Source organism: Sus scrofa, chromosome 6 (genome assembly GCF_000003025.6).
Source record: "Sus scrofa isolate TJ Tabasco breed Duroc chromosome 6, Sscrofa11.1, whole genome shotgun sequence".
In the NCBI taxonomy this organism is placed as follows: Eukaryota; Metazoa; Chordata; class Mammalia; order Artiodactyla; family Suidae; genus Sus; species Sus scrofa.
Genome location: NC_010448.4, coordinates 104,043,170 through 104,066,603, shown reverse-complemented (window position 1 = coordinate 104,066,603; position 23,434 = coordinate 104,043,170). Strand labels below are relative to the sequence as shown.

Sequence of the window (23,434 nt, the reverse complement as noted above, 5' to 3'; positions counted from 1 at the left end):
TCCAACATCCAACACACACAGCAGGGAGAGGAGAGGTCAGTATTCTCCTAGCTTCCCTACTGCCATTGCCAGGCTATCAGTCATCTTGTAGATACCATACAAGTGAAGTAAGTCAGACAAAGACAAACATCATATATCACTTACATGTGGAATCTAAAAAATAGTACAAATGAACTTATAAACAAAACAGAAACAGACTTGCAGACATAGAAAACAAACTTATGGTTACCAAAGGGTGGAAGAGATAAATTGGGAGTGTGAGATGAAGAGATGCACACTACCATATATAAAATAGATAAAACAATAAAGATTTACTGTATAGCACAGGGAACTATATTCAATCTTAAAATAAACTATTTTAAAAAAAAGAAAAGATAAATATTAAAATACTGAAGAGGAGTTCCCATTGTGACTCAGCAGGTTAAGAACTTCACTAGTATCCATGAAGATGCAGGTTCGACCCCTGGTCTCACTCAGTGGGTTATGGATCTGGCACTACTATGAGCTGTGGTGTAGGTCGAAGACGTGGCTCACATCCCGCGGTGCTGTGGCTGTGGCATAGGCTGACAGCTACAGTTCCAATTCGACCCCTAGCCTGGGAATTTCCATGTGCCGCAGGTTTGGCCCTAAAAAAAAGGCAAAAATAAATAAATAAAAATACTGAAGTGTTTACAAAGGACAACAGCACTGAAAAAGCATATCTAAAAGATAAATTATTTATACTTACCTGTTACTTCTTTTAACTGATTTGTTCTGCCATGGTGGATCTATCACAATTACATCATATGTTTTTCTACCTGAAAACAAAGACATATTTCATAAAATACTTTCTTTTTGTTTTGTTTTGTTTTGATTTTTAGGGCTACACTCACCGCATATGGAAGTTCCCAGGCTAGGGGTTAAATCAGAGCTACAGCTGCTGGCCTACACCACAGCCACAGCAATGTGGGATCCCAGCCATGTCCGCAACCTACACCACAGCCCACAGCAATGCCAAATCCTTAACCCACTGAGTGAGGCCAGAGATCGAAACCACAAACTCATGGATTCTAGTCAACTTTGTTAACCACTGAGCCACAAAGGGAACTCCCAGAAAATACTTTCTATATGTATCACTTTAAAAACTAAACATGTTCTTTAACACTGAAGTGCATTCACTACAGACACAAATATAACGGAATGCAACAAAAGGATTTGTGGCATTTGTTCAAATAGAATAATTTATCTTAAAAATTAATATATTTCCATTATAATTTAGTACCTCTGGGGCTTTAACGCAATTTCACCTATTGCATTTTTGCAGAGACTTCCTAAAAATAATAACAGCTCACTTAGCTGGACATCAAAGATTTGTAAATGTAATATAATCTTGGAGGCCATATTAATATGGTCCTCTCAAGCCTAGATAGGGTGTGGGGTTTTTTTGCTTTATTTTTTAACTTTTTATAAGGAACAAAACTTCAGCCTTTGAACTGCTGTATTGACCACAATAAGATTTCTCATTTTGTCTACTAGTGTCTTCATTTCTGGTCCCAGATCCATACCAGGATTACATGTTGCATTTAGTTGCCATATCTTCTAAATTTCCTTCAATTTGGGAAAGTTCTTCAGTCTTTGTCTTTTATGAACGTGACACTTTTGAAGACTACTGGCTAGTTATTTTATAGACTGTCCCTCCACTTGGATTTGGTATTTCCTCGTGATTAAATTTAGGTTATTTATTTTTGGCTAGAGTACCACCAAAGTGATGCCATGCTCTTATCAGAGCAACATTTCCAGGAAATACAGGCTGTCAAAATGTCTCATTATCAGTGATACTACCTTTGACCATTTGGTTTAAAGTGTTGGCAGCCAGATTCCTCCGGTTTTACCTTTTAATGAATAAGTTGTGGGAAGATGCTTTAAGACTGTGCAAATATCCTGCATCCCATCTTTTCACCCACTATTCTGATGCCCAAATACTGTGGTGTGTGCCAAATGGAAATTTTCTAGTTATATCATTCCACCCTCACTTATCAACTGGAATTTTACTGTAAGGAAGACCTTTTCCTTCTATAAACAAAGGTATATTTTTATAAATATACAATTTCATAAGTCATCAAAAGAATGCAAATTAAAATAAGCAAATAATGGTTTTAAATTATCAGAATAACAAAGATCAAAAAGAATGGAGTAGAGCATGATAGTCTCATTAATCTGTTACCTTGTCATTTATGCTGAAGAACTTAGGATTCTGACATGAACAACCAGTCATGTGTAAGATGGCTTGATAGTAATTAAAAGAACCTTCTTATCAATAAGCTATGTTACTTTAGTAACTTAAAATTTTGCTATAAAATGTCCAAATAACAATAAACAAAAGATTATATTCAGGAGTTCCCATCATGGTGCAGCAGAAACAAATCCAACTAGGAACCACGAGGTTGCGGGTTCGATTTCTGGCCTCACTCAGTGAGTTAAGGATCCAGCATTGCCATGAGCTGTGGTGTAGGTCTCAGACAAAGCTCGGATCTGGTGTTGCTGTGGCTGTGGTGCAGGCCAGCAGCCACAGCTCTGATTAGACCCCTAGCCTGGGAACCTCCACATGTTGCAGGTTCGGCCTTAAAAAAGGACAAAAAGACAAAAAAAAAAAAAAAAAAAAAAAAAAAAAAAAAAGATTATATTCAAGTTGATCAATATACCTCTTATCTACCTCATCCTTTAGAATATTTTAATAGTTATAATTCATTAGAAACATATAAATCATTGACCTAAACTCCTAATGCAGATCATCTCATCTAATCCTCAAAATTACCCTCAGAGGATGTATTATCATTTCCATTTTACAGATTAAGAAACAAACAGGCTCATTTTTCTGAAATGCCCAAAGATTCAATTAAATTTCAGAATCTAAATTCAAATTCAGATGTATATGATGCTAGACTTCAATAGCTAAATTTTTTTTTTGTCTTTTTTTTTTTTGTCTTTTCTAGGGCTGCACCCTCAGCACATGGAGGTTCTCAGGCTAGGGGTCTAAGTGGAGCTGTGGCCACCAGCCTACGCCACAGCCACAGCAACACAGGATCCCAGTCGCTTCTGTAACCTACACCACAGCTCATGGGAACGCCGGATCCTTAACCCACTGAGCGAGGCCAGGGATTGAACCCGCAACCTCATGGTTCCCAGTCGGATTCGTAAACCACTGACCCATGATGGGAACTCCTGTGTCTAAATTTTTAATTCTATACAGGAAAATATTTTAAGAAACTTTTTTTTTAAGAAACTTTAGATAATAAACTTAAGATGTAACCTAAAAGTCAAGGAATGGTTTGAGAATCAGCATTCATTTCTGAAATGTTTCTACTTTGCAATGAATAACAGTTAAATAAAGTTATTTGGACAAAACCAATTGTACCCTGAATCCTTAAGTCCAGAGCAATAACTATATTTACTTTCTTAGGAACTAAGTTTTTGACCCTTTGTTTGTAATAAGATTTTTTTTTTTTTTTTTTTTTTTGGTCTTTTTCTTCTTAGAGCCACACTAGTGGCATATGGAAGTCCCCAGGCTAGGGACTGAATTGGAGCTGTAGCTGGCAGCCTACACCACAGATTGGAGCCACATCTGCAACTTACACCACAGCTCACAGCAATGCCAGATCCTTAACCTACTGAAAAAGGCCAGGGATTGAACCAGCGTCCTCATGGATCTCATGGATACTCAGGTTTGTTACCACAGTGGAAACTTCCTTTTTTTAATTTTTAAAGTGAAAGTCAGCACTTTAAAATTGAGTTTAAAAGAAAAAAATATACCAAGAAAATTAAGTGTTTATCATAAAATGTTCATGTTCATTCAACATTCAGACTTGCTCTTGACTTTTGAGGCCACAGAAAAGTTATCTTTTTCTAAAAATAAACATAATAACTTACAATTCAGAAGTGGGTATATACAAGAAATGTCAGACAAAAGAAAACTGCTTTTTGGTGGCAGCAGGTATTTCTGTCCCATTAAAGTAATCATTTTTGTAAAGCTAGAGTTGTTTTCAACAATCCGTGAAAATAAATCTTGCTCTGTAACAGATATATCATCTTCCATCAATTGTAATGTCTGAAGTTCCATTTCATTCAGAGAAGGCACATGCTTTGCCATTTCACATAATTCTGACAAACTGCAGGTATCAAGTGGTAAAGTAACGGGCTTACTACACTTATCGCATTTTTCAGAAAGTGGATGAAGAAAGCCACTTTTGAGACCTTCTTGGATTAACTGTGAAGATCCATCTAAAATCAGCCCTCTGATCTGTAAGAGAATTGTTTTAAAGTACATTAAAATGTCACCAATATTAAAACAATTTTCTAAATAATAAAGTTCCTACTATGCTTTGAATATTTCAACTTATGGATTGAAATTAACATTCTTAATACTTACAGGAAAATAATTTTACACTACAATAAAAAGTTAAAAAGTCTAAATGTGAAGTTGCCATCATGGCTCAGCGGTAACAAACTCAACTAGTATTCAATCCCTGGCTGCACTCAGTTGGTTAAGGATCCAGCACTGCTATAAGATGTGGTATAGGTCGAAGATGCAGCTCAGATTCCATTGCTGTGGCTGTGGCACAGGCCTACACCTGCAGCTCTGATTCAACCCGTAACCCAGGAACTTCCATATACCATAGGTATGGCCCTTACAAAAAAAAAAGAAAAAAGAATGCAGTGACACAGGTCGCTGCAAAGGCAAGGGTTCTATTCTGGCCCTGCACAGTTGGTTAAAGGATCCAGATTCTGGCATTGCCACAGCTGCAGCACAGATTCAGTCCCTGGCCAGCAAACTTCCATATGCCACAGGTACAGCCATTTAAAAAAAAAAAAAAAAAAAAGGTTTCAGACCTTGGATGGATGTCAAGTAGTACAGAACAGTGGTTCCTAAAAAAGGAGAAAACCAACTGCTCTAGCTTACTGCCTTGAGAAAATTTCCAGGTAGCAGTACAGGAAGGAGACCCATTCAGAGTCTGACAGTCTCTGTGAGTTAAGGAGATACAGCTGGGAGTCTGGAAAGGCCAAGGCAGCTACAGTTTGCAGGGCAGGGTACCAGAGAGGAGAGTGCTGTACAGAGAAAGCTCCTGAGAGATTCAGAGGGTCAAGTCTCCCACCAGGTAGTGATCAGCACATATATGTGATGAAATACCCAACGTCAGGGAAAGAACCAGATAAAATGATCAGAGGGAACAACCCCCAGAGTTCACACATGACTTGTGCAGCCTATTTTGAAAGATTAGGGGAAAAAATAGAAAAGGATAGTGAGGCACCTATTACAACCATATTCATATGTTCAAAAATGTAAAGAGAAAAAAGCTTGTTAAGAAGAGACAGGGAAACTATAAGAAAAGACCAAACTGAGTATCTTACGATAAAAACCGTAACGCAGAAATGAAAAATACACTACATTGGATTAACAACAGATTAGACACTAAAGAAGAAAAGATTAATGCACTTGAAAACAACAATAAAAGTGCCCAAAATGAAGAGGGCAGAAAAAATATCTGAGGAGAAATAGACAAAAATTTCCAAATTTGCTGAAGAAGATCAACAAAGGGAGGAGGAAGAGGAAGGGGAAAATTACTTTAAGGACCATCACAACTAAATCACTGAACATGTTCAAAGCAGCTGGAGACTTTCACTTCCAACCAAGATGGAGTAATAGGGACAACAGCTTTCAAAACACTGGACAGCAGGCAACAAAGGAAAGTGAAAGAAATCAAAGGTAAGCCCAATGACTGCCCCTGCTAACTACCTGGCAAGTTTCCAGGCCACAGGAAGAAGACACTGGGCAGAGTCTAAAAGAAATCCAGAGTTGAGGAGACAGACCTGAGAATATGGGAAGGCCAAGACAGAGTTCACAGGAGAGTACCAGAGAGGAACGAGCTATACAGGAGAGAACTCTGTAGATATGCAGATAGTCACAGTGAAGAAATCTTCCTGAACACCGATCAGTGCCAGTGTGCGAGGGAATATCCAATGCCAGGAAAAGAACCACCCAAAAGGACTAAAAGAAACAGTGCCTGGAGTTCTCATAGGGCCAAGAATAGCACCTAGACTGGAAAACATCTTGATTCACAGGACAATTAGAAGACAATTCACCAGGGGTCTCTCTCTGTGAGCAAAGGCACTGATAGCTTTTGTTCCAGAATAAATCTTCACATGTTGGTTTGCAACCTTGGGAGCTTTCTCAGTGAAATCTGAAACCAACTCCCACACATAGAAGGCAAGGAGAGACAAAAGAAAGGGGCTTTTATCATTTCTAAAATTTCTAGACTTAACTAATATAGTGTGTTTACTTATGTTAAATATGTAAATGAGGAGTCTATGAGGTTTTAATAAAATTAGTTTAAAGTGTTCATTACTGTGCAAGTAACAATAAATCACTCCACTGTTCAATTCTAACCTTTATCAAAATGGCTACTAAATTTTTAAGAACATTCTTATTTACATTGTCCATTTACTTATACTAGTTTACATCCACCCTCCAATGTCACTGATGAACACTTTACACCTTACCTTTGTATGGTACTCCATAGCATCCAATTCACCTTGATTGAAAACAACACATCTCTTACGCTTCTAAAGAGTAAATTACAGGAAAAAATTATGTTGCCATCCATCATAATATTGATATTTTGAAATACATTACTATCTCTTTTCTTTATCACAGTTCCCATATCATGTATCTCATTCTTTAAGAAGTAAAAACTAATTACTGCGGTCAAAATCAGTGCAGGGTGTGGCCTGGGAGGTAAACTTCCCCAATTAATAACAATTATTATTACCATTATTACAAACAAAATGGGTGAGAAAATGTCACCTAGGCCTTCTCTCCTACTAGTTAAGAACTAGTACCACATGATAAAATGTAGCATGACATCCTTAGAACCCAAGGAAACTGTGATACTATATAAAGAGTTATCAGTGTCACCTGTTGATATATGGTATAATTCTCCTAAGCTTTCTTCATTTGTGAGGAAAGAAAAGTATCCATGTACTATCATCAAAAAAGTTGCAAATGTACTTTTAATAGCACTCTATGCTTGCTCTGAGGATTAGGTACAAATAAGGTATGTTTTACATCTAACAAACTCCATGGCAAAGACCATGTAAGACAGTGCAATGTAGAACAGGGACTTTGCACTTTTTATTGCTGAAAAATCAGTGCTTACATGGTGGTAAACTCCTAGAAGGCTAACAACAAATATTTGTTAGCTGAATAAATAAATGGACCCTCTATTACTTTCCTTCTTCTAATTCTCAACTTGCTTTCTTATTTAGTATCTTTCTTCCCCACTCGATTATAAGATCCAAGACAGCAGGGATTATATTCATCTTGTTATATCACTCTGTGAAAGACAGCAAATATTTCTTGGGTGAATAATGAATGTAATTCCTATCTCTGACAAGGAAAATGCTAATGTAATCTGTCTGAAATGGACTTTGTATAATCACCTCTGAACTCTTCAAAGATGTCAAATTATTAAAGCATAATTAATTTGATCCTATCTGGCATTCTCAAAACTTTTGATTGCATCACTGTGTATCCAAATATATATACTTTAAAAATATATACATTTTCCATAGAAGTTTTATACTTTTATCACTAGAAACCTTTCAAAAATATCACCCTTCTTCCAAACATTTATTATATAAACTTATTCCCAAAGGACGGGTCTCTGTAATTCCCCCAAAATCTATATACTGCTTTAGAATTTTACAGAGAAACATGTTTTTAAGCAAAAATAGGTGTAAAAACATGCAATTAATATGAAAGCCTAGGCAAATAGGGGTTTTTTGTTATCATCGTTTAGTTTTGTTTGTTTGCTTACTTAATAGAGCATTCACTTTTGAATCAACTTGGCTTACTTTTGAAATAAGCAAATTGGGTCTTCTAAGAATGATAGAATGTTAGTAAAAAGTTAAAAATTACTTTGGATATGCTAAAGCCTTATTATACTTTATTGATTATTCTTTATACTTAGAAAATCACAAGATATTGGAAAAATTGGAATAATAAATTTGTCTGTAGAAAAATTAAAATTTCTTAAAACTTACTACCTTTCTCTTAATAGAAATGGAGGCTTCTTTCTTAACATCATTTGCTAGATCTTCCTTTTCATTACTTTGTTGGCATTCTTTGTGAATAGCAGAAGTTATATAAGGTTTAGTGACATCAAACAGTTCAGATCGAAAAACATATTTCTGCATGGACATTTCACGATTTCCTCCATCATCATTCTCTGGCTTACTGGAAGAAGCAATAAATGCAGGAGAGGCTCCAAAAGAGAATACAGAATCCTTGTGAAGAGAGTCAAGGTGAACAGAAGTAGGCTCATTTTTACTGCAACAAGGCTCATGATGCTGGTGAAGTTCATAGCTTATCTTGTTAATGAAAGAAAGATGATCCAGTAACCATCCTGATGACAGCTGGTGCACCACAGACATTCTCTTTCTTCAAAAACAAAAACAAAAACACTGGGAATTAGAGACTAGAAGTAAAACCCAACTTTCCTGATTAAGTTCTTAAATATCCTGTTTTTCAATAAAAATATACTTCATATACATGTAGATTTGATGTGCAAGTATATAAACTTGACATGTACGCAAAAGAGAATTTAAATTGTATACGTTAATGTTACTTAGCAAGACTAAGGAAAATCACATTTTAATATAAACTTTTAATTTCAGGGATAAAAATTCAAAATGTTCAGCCAATTGACCAAAGAGAGTTAAAACCTGATCTTACTTCTGAAATCCGAGTTAGATCCTCCTATCTCCCCAGGCCCTCTATACAACCTCCTGCTTAGTACTTAGATCTAGCTACTAGGTCTACACCCTCCAAGTCAGGAAGACACTTAATCCTTAAAAGATGACTGTCTTGCAAAGCAAAGAATAAACACTACACTACCTATGAGAATTCAGCCTTTTTAATGAGCTAAACCTAGAGAAGGTCACAGAATTTCCAGAGGAGTTGTTAGCACATCAGCCTTTGTTTTTTCAAACTACATTTGCCATAGTAAGTGGGCCCATTCTGCAGTCTCACTACTCTACTACTCACTGCTAACAATGTGGTGCAGAAAGGGCAAAAAGCAGAGTAAAATGCAATATTTTTTTTTTCTGTCTTTTGAGGGCCGCACCCGCAGCATATGGAGGTTCCCAGGCTAGGGGTCATATCGGAGCTGTAGCTGCTGCCCTACGCCACAGCAAAGCCAGATCCGAGTTTTGTCTGCAACCTACACCACAGCTTCCAGCAACACCAGATCCTTAACCCACTGAGCAAGTCCAGGGATCAAATCCGCAACCTCATGGCACCTAGTCGGATTCATTTCCACTGAGCCACGACGGAAACTCCAAAAATGCAATTTTTAATAGCACATCAGAAGCACTAACCCCTAGCAAAATGGCAAGGTTAAGAGTCCAGATCTGTAACTGGTTCTGAGCAGTTCTCTTCCGGCAATAAGGCTTTTCAAAACTTCCTTATCTTTTTTTTTTAACAGTTTTTAAAGTTGAAGTATAGTTAATTTACAATGCTGTGTTAGCTTCAGGTGTACTGCAAAGTGACTCTTTTTCAGGTTCCTTTCCATTATAGGTTATTACAAGACATGTACTATAGTTCCCTGTGCAATACAGTAGGTCCTTGTTAAGTCTACTTAATACATACTACTGTGTATTTGTTAATCCCAAACTACTAGTTTGTCTCCTTCCCCCATCCCCCTCTGATAACCATAAAATTGTTTTCTAAGTCTGTGAGTCTGTTTTTTAAATAAAGAACTACCTTATCTTTTCTCTAAAAGAAGGCTTTTAGTTCTGGATTGCTTATTAAATCTGGTGTAGTGGAAAACTTAAGAGGAGAAGAGAATAAGAAATACATCAAGTGATTAACAGTAGTTAATAACAGTAGCATTTAGATTTAAAATCTAACTCCGTATATTAGCAGTACGACCACGGACAAGTTACTTGATCTCAGTGAGCCTTAATTTCATCATTTTTAGGACATCTCAGAGGGCAGTTCAGAGAATTAAATGAGATAATCGACAAGAAGTGTTTGTTGTGCAAGGTGTCTGACACAAAGCAAGTGCTCAAATAAATGCTACGGATGATGGTAATTCTGTTCTCAATCCTCCCTTCCGAGTCATTACTTGGGGTGAAGAGGTCCTGAAATTGTAGTGATAGCTAGAACGTCGACAGAAGACTGAAACTCGGCCAGGAAAGGTGACGTGCCCCAAATTAAGTGCACTTCTCCCTCCTATTTGGCCTCACACCGGGTCCCTCCACCTCCTCGCAGGCCGCCACTAGAGGGCCGTAGAGCCCCAGACAGCAGTGCAGCTCTGAGCGTGAACCCTGGTGGCCGCCTCCATAGCGCGACCCTCGGAGCCGACTGCTCCCACAGCAGGCCGTCACTGTCTCCTACCTCACCGCCTCCCTCGTCAGAACAGTGCACGCCGCCTTCCCAGACTTCCTTCCTGAAACAGCACCCAGCTAAACAGTGGTCTTGAAAGACACTCCTTTCAGAGCATAAGCAAAAAAAAAAAAAAAAAAAAAAATCTCCTTTTCTAAGAGTCAGCAGGAGCGGCCCTGCTGCTGTACGGAAAAAGCGTTCCAGGGCTGCTTGGAGCGCTAAGCTCGCTACCCAAGGGCTTAGAGCGCCTGGGTCCTTGGAGCTAAATACAGGAATCGGGCCAAACTCCATAGAAGACACTTCAGAGACATTAGACGCCAGTGCGCCCCGTGAGGCGGCAGGGCGCCACCGTCACGCAAAGTTCCGGCGCGCGGGATTTGCGCACGCGCGCGCACGTCAGCGCGATGACGTCAGCGCCGGCGGAGATTTTAAAATTCGAACGGCACGGGCGGGAGCAGAAAGGAGTTAGTGTTTTGGCTGCCACTGTCCGTTTTAGCTGGCAATTGCACGGTTTACAGAGATTCGGCTGCCGGGTCGTGTCAGGAAGCTGGAAGAAAGGTGACTAATGACTTCAGGTTAATTTCGTTCCGGCAGTTCTGGTCTGGAGGGGGAACGCTAGGGCAACAACCCGTTAAATTCGGAGGCCTGGAGGACGGCGTTCTGGTGTTTGCTCTCCTAACTCGCCTCCGGCCGAATCTATGCCAGGCGCTAGTTTCCCGGAGTCCAGTAAATTTCTAATGGCGGTGATTTCCTAAAGGAGAAAGGAAGGGTCAAGGGGACACTAGTGGTAAGAAGAGGGAATGGAGAAAGGAAAAGGGGATTAACTGATGGAAGCAGAGAGAGGAAGAACAAGATGAGGGACTGTTTGGTGTGTTGCGTTTGAGATACTAGTGTAACATCCTGGTGGCCATGTAAGGAATACATCTGGAAGTCTCAGTCTCAGATTTTAAGAGTACATTTTAACTGGAGATTGGTAGTGGACCTAAAGATATAGATGAGAGTGGAAAAGTTTAATAGATGCAGAAGCGTATACTGGAGACGAAATAGTTGGCCAAAGAGGAAAAGAGTGCAGTCAGTTGAAAAGACAAAGGTGAGCCCAGAGATGTAGAAGGATTACCACAAATGTCCACTTTCCTGGAAACCAGGGAAGGATCTGGAAGAACTCGGTGTATAGTGTCTAATGCCTCAGAGCTAAGTTAGGATCAAAAGATTTGTTAATCAAGAGTATCCCAGGCAGGAGGCAACCGTTTCAGTAACTGGGAAGGGGGTGAGGTACGACTGTGGTCTCAGAAAATGGAAGCAGTCTGTAGACCAGATAATTTATCCTTGATGAAGGGAGATTGAAGCAAGAGAGGCAGAAATTGAAGAATATAAGTGGGAGACAGAGCAAGAGAGATGGATGTTAGGAAAAGCAAACAGAATGGCTCTATTCTGAGACAGAAGAAAAGGAAACAGGTAGTTCTTTTCAGGTAGCCTCTAACTCCCCACTGAGAGGCACAGCCAACAGTAGTGATGTGGTCTGAGTTAGGATGCAGAGTTTTAACTACCATAAATACCCTTGTGAAGGTAGGAGTCATAACTAACCTTTGTATTGTTTGCATTGCTTTGCATGCTTCCTGGTACATGGTAGGCAGTAAGTGTTTATGTGTGTTGAATACTTTTAAATGGAGTTAGATAGATATTCCCTGCAAATGAGGACTTCACCTTACACGAACAAGTAAAGATAGCCCAGGAAAGATTATCTTGAAGAAATGATGACACTTGGCTGCCTTTCTCTTTGAGGATACAAATAATTGTTGGTGCTTAACATACCACCTATGTCTGGAAAGACCTTTTTAATACCAAATTCATGAATGCAGGTTATAAGCATGAAACGAAGTTCAGTTTCCACCGGTGGTGCTGGACGCCTCTCTATGCAGGAATTAAGATCCCAGGACTTAAACAAACAAGGCCTCCATACCCCTCAAACGTGAGTACCTCATGCCTTATTGTCTTTGGCAAAGAAATTTGTAAAGATGGTTAATACAAAGACGTAGTATGAGTGGTGTGATGGATCTTGTCTGTTCTCAGTAGGACCTAATTTGGAGTCCCTGAAGGCTAAAAGTGGGCATGTTACTAGATGTTGTATTTTTTCCTCATTTGTTACTTAAATCTCCAAATCCATGTCCTTTGCTAGGCAATCCCTGAAGGACTGCTAATTCCCCTTCAATGCTCTTTCATTCTTATTTTCCTCCTTTACTCTTGAGCTGCTTGGTTGAGTAGGTTCTGTGCTATAATTTTCAAATTACTGAGATGGATCCTACTAGCAGAGTTCTCAATCAAAGGTATTATCTGCTCTGATAATTAACTGCAGTTTAGCAGCAACCTACAGAACACCACTTCTCCAAACTATTTTGTCAAGATTCACTAGGAAAAACTGGTGTCCAGAGTTCCCGTTGTGGCTCAACAGGTTAAGAACCCAGCTAGTATCCATGGGGATGCAGTTCAATCCCTGGCCTACCCAGTGGGTTAAGGATCTGGTGTTGCCCTAAGCTGTGGTGTAGGTTACAGATGCAGCCCAGATCCTGCGTTGCTGTGGCTGTGGTGTAGGCCAGCAGCTGCAGCTCCCATTTGACCCCTAGCCCGGGAACTTCCATATGCCACAGGTGTCGTCCCCCCCGCCCCGCCCTCCCCCCAGAAAAGAACACAGAAGAATTTGCTTTCACTATATCCAATATCTTGTAATAATCTATGATGGGAAAGAATCTGAAGAAGTGTGTGTGTGTATGATTATATTCGTGTATATATATGAATCACTTTGCTGTATACCTGAAATGTTGTAAATCAACTATCCTTCATTTTTTTATACTTTTAAAAATTAAAAATAAAATGAGGGGAAAAAAAAGAACTTGCTGTCATAAACTAATTATTGCCTATGAGTGATTTTCTTACAATCTAACCCAAGTGAGTTGTATGAATCCTTGTCCTTACTAAAGTACAAGTTACTTGCTAACTCTTCTTAAATTACTTAGGTTTACATGGTAGAAGCCTTTCTACTTTTAGAAATTTGAAATATTAATACATTTTTATTTTCTGAAATCAGAAGTTTTTGAACTGTTCCATATTACTACACCAAAAGATTTTTGCCATAGATTGTATTAGAAGCTAAAAACTGCCTTTTTTGGAGTTCTCGTTATGGCTCAGTGATAAGGAACCCTATTAGTATTCATGAGGATGCAGGTTCGATCCCTGGCCTCGTTCAGTGGGTTAAGGATCTGGCATTGCTGGCAGTTGCAGTGTAGGTCGCAGATGTGGCTTGAAGGCTTGGATCCTACATTACTGTGTCAGTGGTGTAGGCCAGCAGCTGTAGCTCTGATTCAACCCCTAGCCTGGGAACTCCCATATGCCACAGATGCACCCCTAAAAAGACAAGAAAAGAAAAAGAAAAAAAGACTGCCTTTGTCAATGTTTTGGGAATGTAAATGACACAATGTTTATTCTTATGTGTAATTGTATTCTAACTAAAAGTGAGCCTCAAAAGAAATAATTTCAAATGTGGCCATCAGTTTATGATTGAAAATTCCTATTTTAAATTTCTTTTCCTTTGAAGTCATCCATAAATGTACATATTTTAAGAGAATTAAAGTTACAATGTCGATATGGGGTTTCTTCTACTTTCTTCTTAGCATTTTAATGTTAAAATATATACCAAGCTTAAGCCTATCCTACTTATAACAGCTATGGTTGATGGTAAAAATTTTCATGATTTTGAATTATTCTTATGGTGATGGGGAAGAAGGGTTTGTTCCAATGTAGTTCCAAAAGTTTCTTGAACTAATATTTTTACATTTATTTTAAGAGTTTGTTTTTTTCTTATTCTTAAAGCAAAGAGAAATCAACCTTTGGAAAATTCAATATAAACAAACCTGCATCTGAAAGAAAACTCTCTGTATTTGGCAAAAGGTAATGATTTTTTTATTCTAATGAAGGGATTCTTATAGCTATGCTTTGGGCTAGATGCTGTCAAAGTACAAAAAATTATATGCCATGATCCCTTTCAAGAGAAAGTTATAATCTAGTTTTCCTCTGGTTAAAATGGTTATATTTGCTTTAGATGATGCTAAGAGATATATCAGCATATTCAGACCACTGTTTCGTTGTTTCAAGTGAATGTTTGATTGAAAATTCTCTATGTAGCTTTCAGATACTATGGAATCATAGCATTTAAAATTAGGAACCATCATCTAGTCCAACATTTTAGTTACTGACTTTTTTATACTCTTAAATATTAAAGAATCCAGAGAGCTTTTATTTTGTAAACTATATCTATTAATATTAACCATATTAGAAATTGAAACAAAAAATTTTATTATGTAATAATTCAATTTAAAATAACAATAACCCATTACATGTTAACATAAATAATGTGCTTTAATTTTTTAACAGAATTTCCAAAAAAACTATTTCATTAAGAAAAGTGACATTGTTTTACACTTTTGCAAATCTCTTTAATGTCTGGCTTAATAGAAGGTAAATAGATTCTCATATCTACTACTGCACTCAGTCTATTACAATATCTTACATCATGTAGTCAGCTTCTAGAAAACTCCACTGTGAATGAGAATGAAAGGGACAAATAATATCTCAATTTTCTTTTGACTTCGCGGATTCCCAACATGACACTTTGAGAACCACTGTCTAGAGTAGATCAGGGGCTGCCTGGGCTGGATGTTCGGTAAAGATTGACAGTTAAAGGGTATAAGACTTGTGGGAGATAGAAATGTTTCATATCTTGATCGTGATGGACATTACACAGATGTATACATTGTCAGATCTCATCAAACTGTACACTTTAAACCAGTACACTTTATTCTAAGCAAATTGTTCCTCAGTAAAGTTATTTTTCTAAGAAATGCCCAACTCCAGAGTTCCCATTGTGACTCAGTAGTTAACAAACCCGACTAGCATCCATGAGGACTCAGGTTCGATCCCTAGCCTCAATCAGTGGGTTAAGGATCCCTCATTGCTGTGAATTGTGGTATAGGTCACAGACATGGCTAGGATCCCACGTTGCTGTGGCTCTGGTGTAGGCCAGTGGCTACAGCTCCAGTTGGACCCCTAGCCTGGGAACCACCATATGCCACGGGTGCAGCCCTGAAAAGACCAAAAATAAGAAGGTTAAGAAAAGAAATGCCCAACTCCAGAATAAAGAAATTGTTCTTTCCTCTCACCAAAATAAAACTTTGTTTTAAGAGAAGTGTTTGTTTAATTGCTTTAAAGATATTTAGAAATGGCTTATGTTACCTTATGAAACATCTTTGTCATGAAACCAAGTTAAACTCTTTCTGGTGTTCATTCTGGTTGATGTAGATCTATGTCATTTTATTTTCTTTTTAGGGCCACACCTGGGGCTTAAGGAAGTTCTTAGGCTGGGGGGTCGAATTGGAGCTGCAGCTGCTGTCCTATGCCTCAGATACAACCACACTGGATCTGAGCCACAGTTTCGACCTACACCACAGCTTGCAACAATGCCAGATCCGTAACCCACTGAGTGAGGCCAGGGTTCAGACCCACATCCTCACGGACACTATGTGTCCTTAACCAGCTGGAATTCCTTAAGGCATTTTTATAATGTAACTTTCATCTCAGAGCTGAACTTCAGAGATAATGATGATAGTGATTATAAAATCTAACATTTGCTGGACATTTTTATAAGCCAGATACTGTTTTATGTGCTGTTTTATATCTGTTTATCAACCCTCAGAACTGCCCTATGATTAGGTACTGTTATTTTCTTCATTTTATTGATAAGAAAATTGAAGCACAGAGGTTAAGTAGTTTACCCAAGGTCATATGACTAATCATAGAGAATTTTTAACCACAGACTATGGTTTAAAACCCTATGTTCTGGAGTTCCTGTCGTGGCTCAGTGGTTAACGAATCCGACTAGGAACCATCAGGTTGCGGGTTCAGTCCCTGGCCTTGCTCAGTGGGTTAAGGATCCGGCATTGCCATGAGCTGTGGTGTAGGTCACGGACGCGGCTCGGATCCTGTGTTGCCGTGGCTCTGGCATAGGCCAGTGGCTGCAGCTCCGATTGGACCCCTAGCCTGGGAACCTCCATATGCCGCGGGAGCGGGCCTAGAAAAGGCAAAAAAAAAAAAAAAGTAGTTTTCTCACAATAAAAAATAGAAAATAAAGGGGCTGGAAGTGAAGGAGTGATCATGGAGGGTTAAGTAAGATGTTGAAAAGATTTGGGTTGAGTAGACCTGGAGAATGGTTGGTGCAGAAGATCTTATAGACTGAAAAACCACATTTTCAAAGGCTGATGTATGTGTTAGTAATACGAAGTACCAGAAGCGTAGTCCCGCCTCTTTATACTTTATTCTTCTTTATTTGCTCTGCTTTAAGTAAGAAAAATCTGTTTAGTTAAATAAAAAAAACAAAGAATTGAACTTTAATGTTTGATACTGATGTTAAAAATGTAAAATTACCTTGAAATAATTTAGGCTTGACCACAGAAGGGAATAGTTTTGACTGACTTATAAAAAATATATTTCCAGAACCAGTGGACATGGATCCCGAAATAGTCAGTTTGGCATATTTTCCACTTCTGAGAAAATCAAGGACCCAAGACCGCTTAATGACAAAGCATTCATTCAGCAATGTATTCGACAACTCTGTGAGGTATTTTACAATCCTAAATATTCCAAGTTATGTGTGGTCTCAAGTATTTTTCAATAATTTTCCTATTATAAAATATTTGAGTTTCATAAAAATTATTATAGTTTCTTTCAGAAAACGGTTATGCCTATAGCGTATCCATGAAATCACTACAAGCTCCTTCTGTTAAAGACTTCCTAAAGATCTTCACTTTTCTTTATGGCTTCCTGTGCCCTTCATATGAACTTCCTGACACAAAGTTTGAAGAAGAGGTTCCAAGAATCTTTAAAGATCTTGGGTTTGTATGTTATATTTCTCATTAGCCTAGAGAGATTGTTGGAATTAAGAAAATGGAGCTCAATAAATGTGTAAAGATTCCAAGTTAGAGAAATAATATATTTTAAAATGGTCACTGTGGGCAACATGCAAGATAAATTGACAAGGCAAAAAAAAAAAAAAAAAAAAAACTGGAGATTATCACTGAACTACAGATGATAGATCGTGAAGCAGAATAGACAGGATGGGTTGGATACACAGATTTTATAGAAACAGACAATACAGGATTGAAGGCATGGTGAAAATGGAGTGAAATAATGTCAAAAAAAGCCTGTGTGGAATAAACACCAGGGAAATGGATTTGAGGAGGAGAAATACATACCTGTGGTTAATTTGGGATACACTGGAATTGAGGGAACATTCTCTCAGGAGAGAAGTCCAGCATATTGGTTGTAAATCAAGTTCTTCAGCTTAGGGGACATATGTACAAAGTAATCTGTAGAAAAGAAACCAAAAAAATATATAAATCATTTGAGAGTAAGATGGCCAAGGGGAGAATATCAGCAAATATCTCACTTCTAAACAAGTCAAGACTGTTGGTAGACACAGGGAATTTTTTTAAAAATTTAACTTCTTGCTTAACTTAGCCATTATTTTTACAAGATTAAAATACTACCTTATTTTTTATAATTTTTCATAGGTATCCTTTTGCATTATCCAAAAGCTCCATGTATACAGTGGGGGCCCCTCATACCTGGCCTCACATTGTGGCAGCCTTGGTTTGGCTCATAGACTGCATCAAGGTATTTGATTTCTCATTTTAAATATACACATAGGAAAAACTGTTTTTCTTCAAGATGTTTCTATTTCTCTCTCAGTCTTGCTTTTACCAGTATCTCTGTGATAAGTCTGTATCAGTGTTCAATTTTCAAAGCATGTTTGTTTTTAAGTTCTTCAAAGTGTTAACACATGATTCCAGAGATGAGAGAAGGAAATATCACATTGGCGAGGAGAGCATTTGTTTTCATGCAGTTTTACAGCTCACAAAAACACAACAAAACACTAAGTCAGCAGAAATTTCCCCCATAACATTTATTTGGGTTTTTCCCCTTTTTATTTTATTTATCATTTATTTATTTATTTATTTATTTACTTTTTAGATCAGTGCCCCCAGCATATGAAAGTTCCCAGGCTAGGGGTCTAATCGGAGCTGCAGCTGCCGACTTACACCACAGCCATAGCAACGCTGGATCCAAGCTGTGTCTGCAGCCTACAGCACAGCCCACAGCAACACCAGATCCTTAACCCACTGAGCAAGGCCAGGGATCGAACCCACAACCTCATGGTTCTAGTCAGATTCGTTTCCGCTGCGTCACGACAGGAACTCCTCCCTTTTTATTTAAAATCTATATTCATTGCGAATGTTTTGGAAAATACAGAAAAGCATACACGAAATTGGTATACTCATAATCCCGCAACTCAGAGACAACAACTTAAAACATTTCCTTGGGATATAGTTTTACAGGTGCATTTTTGCTGTACAGTTATGTGTGTTTCTCAAACTCTTGATACATAGTGACAGATTTCCCTCCAGGGGAGTTCCCATCATGGCTCAGTGGTTAACAAACCCAGCTAGTATCTGTGAGGACAGAGGTTGGATCCCTGGCCTCACTCAGTGGGTTAAGGATCTGGGATTGCTGTGAGCTGTGGGTGTAGGTCACAGATGTGGCTCTGATCCCATGTTGCAGTAGCTATGGTGTAAGGCGGCAGCTACAGCTCTGACTCAGCCCTTAGCCTGGGAACCCCCATATGCCTTGGGTACAGCCCTAAAAGGACAAAAAAGACCAAAAAAAAAAAAATTTCCCTCCAGAAAAATTGCACCAGTTAAAAGCTCCTAAACAATGTCTTAGAATATTCATCTTCCCACATGATAGACGTTACTGTTTTAAAATCTTTATCCATTTGGGAAGTAGAAAAGTAGCTCATTTTAATATATTACTGAAGTGATTATGTGTTTATATGGTTTATCATTATCACTGCTGTTTCTTATAACTTGCTTGTATGTTCTTTTTTGGCCTATTTTATATTTCATTATTTTTTTTCTGCTATTAATTTAATCCTTTATACACGGAACTCCTTATATGTTAAGCTTATTGATGTTTTTATTAATTGATAACCTGAAAAGCAGTATATTCTGTTTTTGTTTTTAAATATGAATCTTTTTCATATTTATTATAACTGCCTATTCATATCTTTTACCTTTTTTTTTTGTCTTTTTTCGTTTTTCTTATTTATTTGCAAGAGCACCATTCTGTATGTCAAAAATAGTTGAATTAGGTAAATAAGCCTCTATGTATATGGTACAAATATTTTTCCCTCTTTTTCCTTTTGACTTATGTGCTATATCTTGATTATTTAGAAATGTACATTTTTATCTGATCTATGCAGTCTCTTCTTTCTGTAGCTTTCCTTTCCTACTTACTGTTGGAATCCTTAAAATTAATACTTTCTTCTGACATGCTCTTAGCCATCAGCAAGCCCATAACTAAATGTAGGCAGGCATTGAGTGGATGTTGACCTAGGAGATGTACTGGCACATTCAGCACCACCAATTTTCAAGATAGTAGTAAAAATCCAATACCATAATCCATTAACACAACTTAGGTTTTACTGAACTTTATATACAACATTTAGACATTCAGTTTGTCTCCCCTCAGTGATACCTGTCGGCATTGAGTAACCACCTCTCTGCTCTTATCTCCAATACCCCTCTTGTCTTTAAAACACTTTACCCTTGTTTGCCTAAGCAACTTAGTCAATGTTCTGTGGTTGGGAGACAGTATTTCCACAGTGATGCAGGAGCTGCTGTATGGAGTACCTGTAATGACTCCTGTCCAGGAGGGACCTCTTGAGATGCCTCCAAGTCCATCATATAGCTTGAAATCCCCTCCTTCCAGTCTTAATTTGAGATGGTGGAATTGAGAACTATAGCTAAGTAAGAATCAATGAGGGGCCATACATAAGTTTTTTTGGGGTTTTTTTTTTTTGGTTTTGGTTTTTTTTTTTTTTTTTTTTTTTTTTTTTTTTGTCTTTTTGCTAGGGCAATCCCACCGCGTACGGAGGTTCCCAGGCTAGGGGTCTAATCGGAGCTGTAGCCAGCAGCCTTTGCCAGAGCCACAGCAACGCCAGATCCAAGCCGAGTCTGTGACCTACACCACAGCTCACGGCAATGCCGGCTCCACATCCCGCTGAGCGAGGCCAGGGATCAAACCTGAAACCTCATGGTTCCTAGTCAGATTCGTTAACCACTGAGCCATGACAGGAACGCTGTACATAGGTTTCTTATTCTTAATAGAATCATAGAAAATTAGCCACATTTGGGATGGTCTCCTTTACTCCAACGTCTTTAAAAAAGTGTTCCACTTTTTTGCCTAGTATTTTTATGGCTTCTTTGTATAGTGTTTAAACTTTAAACCATCTACAATTTATTTTAACTTTAAAGAAAAGGAAATTTTTATTTTCAGTGACTCAATTTCTCAGTACATTTTTTTTTTTTTTTTTTTGGCTACACCCACAGTATCAACCAGAGATCAAGCCCACACCACAGCAGCAACCCAAAGCCACTGTAGTGATGACACTGTCAATATTTTTTATTAAATAACCCATCTTTTCTCCTGTTTTTGTTTTTGGGGGTTTTTTTTGCATTTTTCTTTAATTTTGTTGAGATATAATTAACATACAGAACTGTAAATTTATGGTATGCAACATAATGACTTGTAAAATGATTGTCATAATAACTTTAATTAACATCTATCATCTCATATAGATGCCAAGAAAAAAAGGGAAAAGAAATAGCTTTTTTTCTCATGATGAGATCTTTTAGAATTTACTTTCCGAGCGACTTTAAACTGTATCAAACAGGAGTGTTTGCTCTATGGACATCATGTTGCACATTACATTCCCAGGTCTTATTTTCCTTATAGCTTTAAGTGCGTACCTTTCAACTTCTATCCAGTTCTCCCACTCCCAACTTCCTGCCTCTGTAACCACAAATATAATCTCTTTTTGTTGTTTTGTTTTTCAAAACTCCACCTATATGTGAGATTATATAATATTTGTCTTTGACTTATTTCCCTCAGAGTACTGCCCCCAAGGTCCATCCATGTTGTCAAAAATGGCAGGATTTCTTTCTTTTTATGGTTGAATAATATTCCATTGTGTGTATATATACACATATACCACATTTTTTTAATCCATTTATCTGTCTCTGGGTGCTTAGGTTGCTTCCATGTTTTGGCTATTGTAAATAATGATGCTTTGAACATATGTTTGCAGTTTTCTCTTCAGCAAAGTGATTTTGTTTCCTTCAAGTATATATCTGGAAGTGGATTTGCTGGATCATAGAGCAATTCTGTTTTTACTTTCTTCAGGAACCTCCTTGGAAACCAGTGTTTTCTAAGGTGGTTGTATCAACTTACAATTATACCAAAAGTGTACAAGAGTTCCCTTTTCTCCACTTCCTTGCCTGTGTTTATCTTTTGTCTTTTTGATGGAAGCCATTCTCACAGACATGAAGTTTCCCACTGTGGTTTTGATTTGCATTTCCCTGATGATTTGTGTTGTTGAGTACCTGTTGGCCATTTGAGTATCTTTGGGAAAATACCTATTAGGGTCTTTCACCCATTTTTTTTAAATATCATTATTTCTTTGCTATTGATATATAACTTATTTATGTATTTTGGTTGTTAACACCTTATCAGTTAAATGATTTGCAAATATTTTCTCACATTCCATAGGTTACCCTTTCATTTTGTTGATCATTTTTGCTCTGCCGAAATCTTTTAGTTTAATGTAGCCCCACTTTATTTTTGCTTTTGTTGACTTTGCTTTTGCTCTCAAATCCAAAAAATCATTGCCAGTGTCAGGGAGCTTAATGCCTACGTTTTCTTCTAGTTTTATGGTTTCAAGTCTTATAGTTAAGTCAAATCCAATTCAAGTTAACTTTTGTGAGTGGTGTAAGAAAGGTACTAGTTTCGTTCTCTTAATGTGAATATCCAATTTTACTAGCACCATTTATTGGTGAGACTTTTTGCTATTGAGTATTCTTGACTCCCTTGTCACATATTGGTTGACTATATATGCATGGATTTATTTTGAGGCTCTCCGTTCTATTCCATCCGTCTATGTGTCTGTTTTTATGCTAGTACCGTAACTCTTTTGATTCTGTATCTTTATAATACAGCTTAAATTTATATCTTTCCCTTTATTTGTGTCTACAGTTTCTTTCATCAATGTCCTATACTTTTCAGTAAGATATCTTTCACCTCCTTGGTTAAATTTACTCCTAAGTATTTTATTGCTTTGATACTATTGTAAATGATAGCGTTTTCCTTTTTTCTTTTTCAGATAATTTGTCATTAGTATATAGAAATGCCACTGGTTTTTGTATTTTAATTTTGTATCTTGCGACTTTCCTGAATTTGTTGATTAGATCTTAACAGGGTTTTTTTTTGAGGTGTCTTTAGGATTTTCTCTATAAAACCATGTCATCTGCAAATAGAGATAATTTTACTTCTTCCATTCTGATTCTGATGCCTTTTATTTCTTTGTCTTCTGTAATTACTCTGGCTAGGACTTCCAGTACTATGTCAACAGTGTGCATCCTTATCTTGTTCCTGATTGTAGCATAACAGCTTTCAGCTTTTCACCTTTGAGTATAATGTTAGCTGTGGTCTTGTCATATATGGGCTTAATTATGTAGAGATACATTTCATCTACACACAGTTTGAGAGTTTTTATTTTGAAGGGATGTTGAATTTTGTCAAACGCATTTTCTCTATTGAGTTATCATGTTTTTTTCTTTATTCTGTTAATGAGATGTGTAACATTTATTGATTTGCATGTATTAACATCTTTGCCTCCTACAATAAATCCCACTTAATCATGTGGAATGATTTTTTTAAAGTGCTTTGTTGGTCTGTTCAAATTTTCTATTTCTATCTGTATCAGTCTTGCTAGGTTGTATGTTTCTAAGAATTTACCTTTTTCTTCTAGGTTGTCCAGTTTGTTCTCATATCATTGTTCATAGTAGCTTGTGA

At 37.6% G+C, this 23,434-nt stretch overlaps 2 protein-coding genes across 12 annotated transcripts in view; one reads left to right on the top strand and one right to left on the bottom strand.

Moving 5' to 3' along the window:
• The window catches only part of METTL4 (methyltransferase like 4), a 328,604-nt gene extending 317,813 nt beyond the window's left edge, over nucleotides 1–10,791 (bottom strand). For 5 of the 10 annotated variants that reach the window (XR_002345043.1, XM_021096144.1, XM_021096145.1 and 2 more), the window contains exons 1-5: nucleotides 10,433–10,773; nucleotides 8,080–8,473; nucleotides 6,535–6,597; nucleotides 3,907–4,276; nucleotides 728–797 (exon numbers count right to left, since the gene is read on the bottom strand). Coding sequence is in view for 8 of the 10 variants with exons in the window: in XM_021096144.1 (XP_020951803.1) it covers nucleotides 728–797; nucleotides 3,907–4,276; nucleotides 6,535–6,597; nucleotides 8,080–8,466 (890 nt within the window). In the remaining 2 variants the exon portion in view is untranslated. Of the gene's footprint in view, nucleotides 1–727; nucleotides 798–3,906; nucleotides 4,277–6,534; nucleotides 6,598–8,079; nucleotides 8,474–10,432 lie in introns of all 10 variants that reach the window. The other 5 variants (XR_002345044.1, XM_021096141.1, XM_021096147.1 and 2 more) reach the window with 5 other exon arrangements.
• NDC80 (NDC80, kinetochore complex component) overlaps nucleotides 10,819–23,434 on the top strand; it is a 54,992-nt gene continuing 42,376 nt past the window's right edge. The window contains exons 1-6 of one of the 2 annotated variants that reach the window (XM_013999249.2): nucleotides 10,819–10,978; nucleotides 12,280–12,389; nucleotides 14,285–14,362; nucleotides 16,961–17,084; nucleotides 17,186–17,358; nucleotides 18,037–18,139. In XM_013999249.2, coding sequence (XP_013854703.2) covers nucleotides 12,289–12,389; nucleotides 14,285–14,362; nucleotides 16,961–17,084; nucleotides 17,186–17,358; nucleotides 18,037–18,139 — 579 coding nt within the window. In that variant the 5' untranslated portion in view covers nucleotides 10,819–10,978; nucleotides 12,280–12,288. Of the gene's footprint in view, nucleotides 10,996–12,279; nucleotides 12,390–14,284; nucleotides 14,363–16,960; nucleotides 17,085–17,185; nucleotides 17,359–18,036; nucleotides 18,140–23,434 lie in introns of both variants that reach the window. The other variant, XM_021096139.1, reaches the window with a different exon arrangement.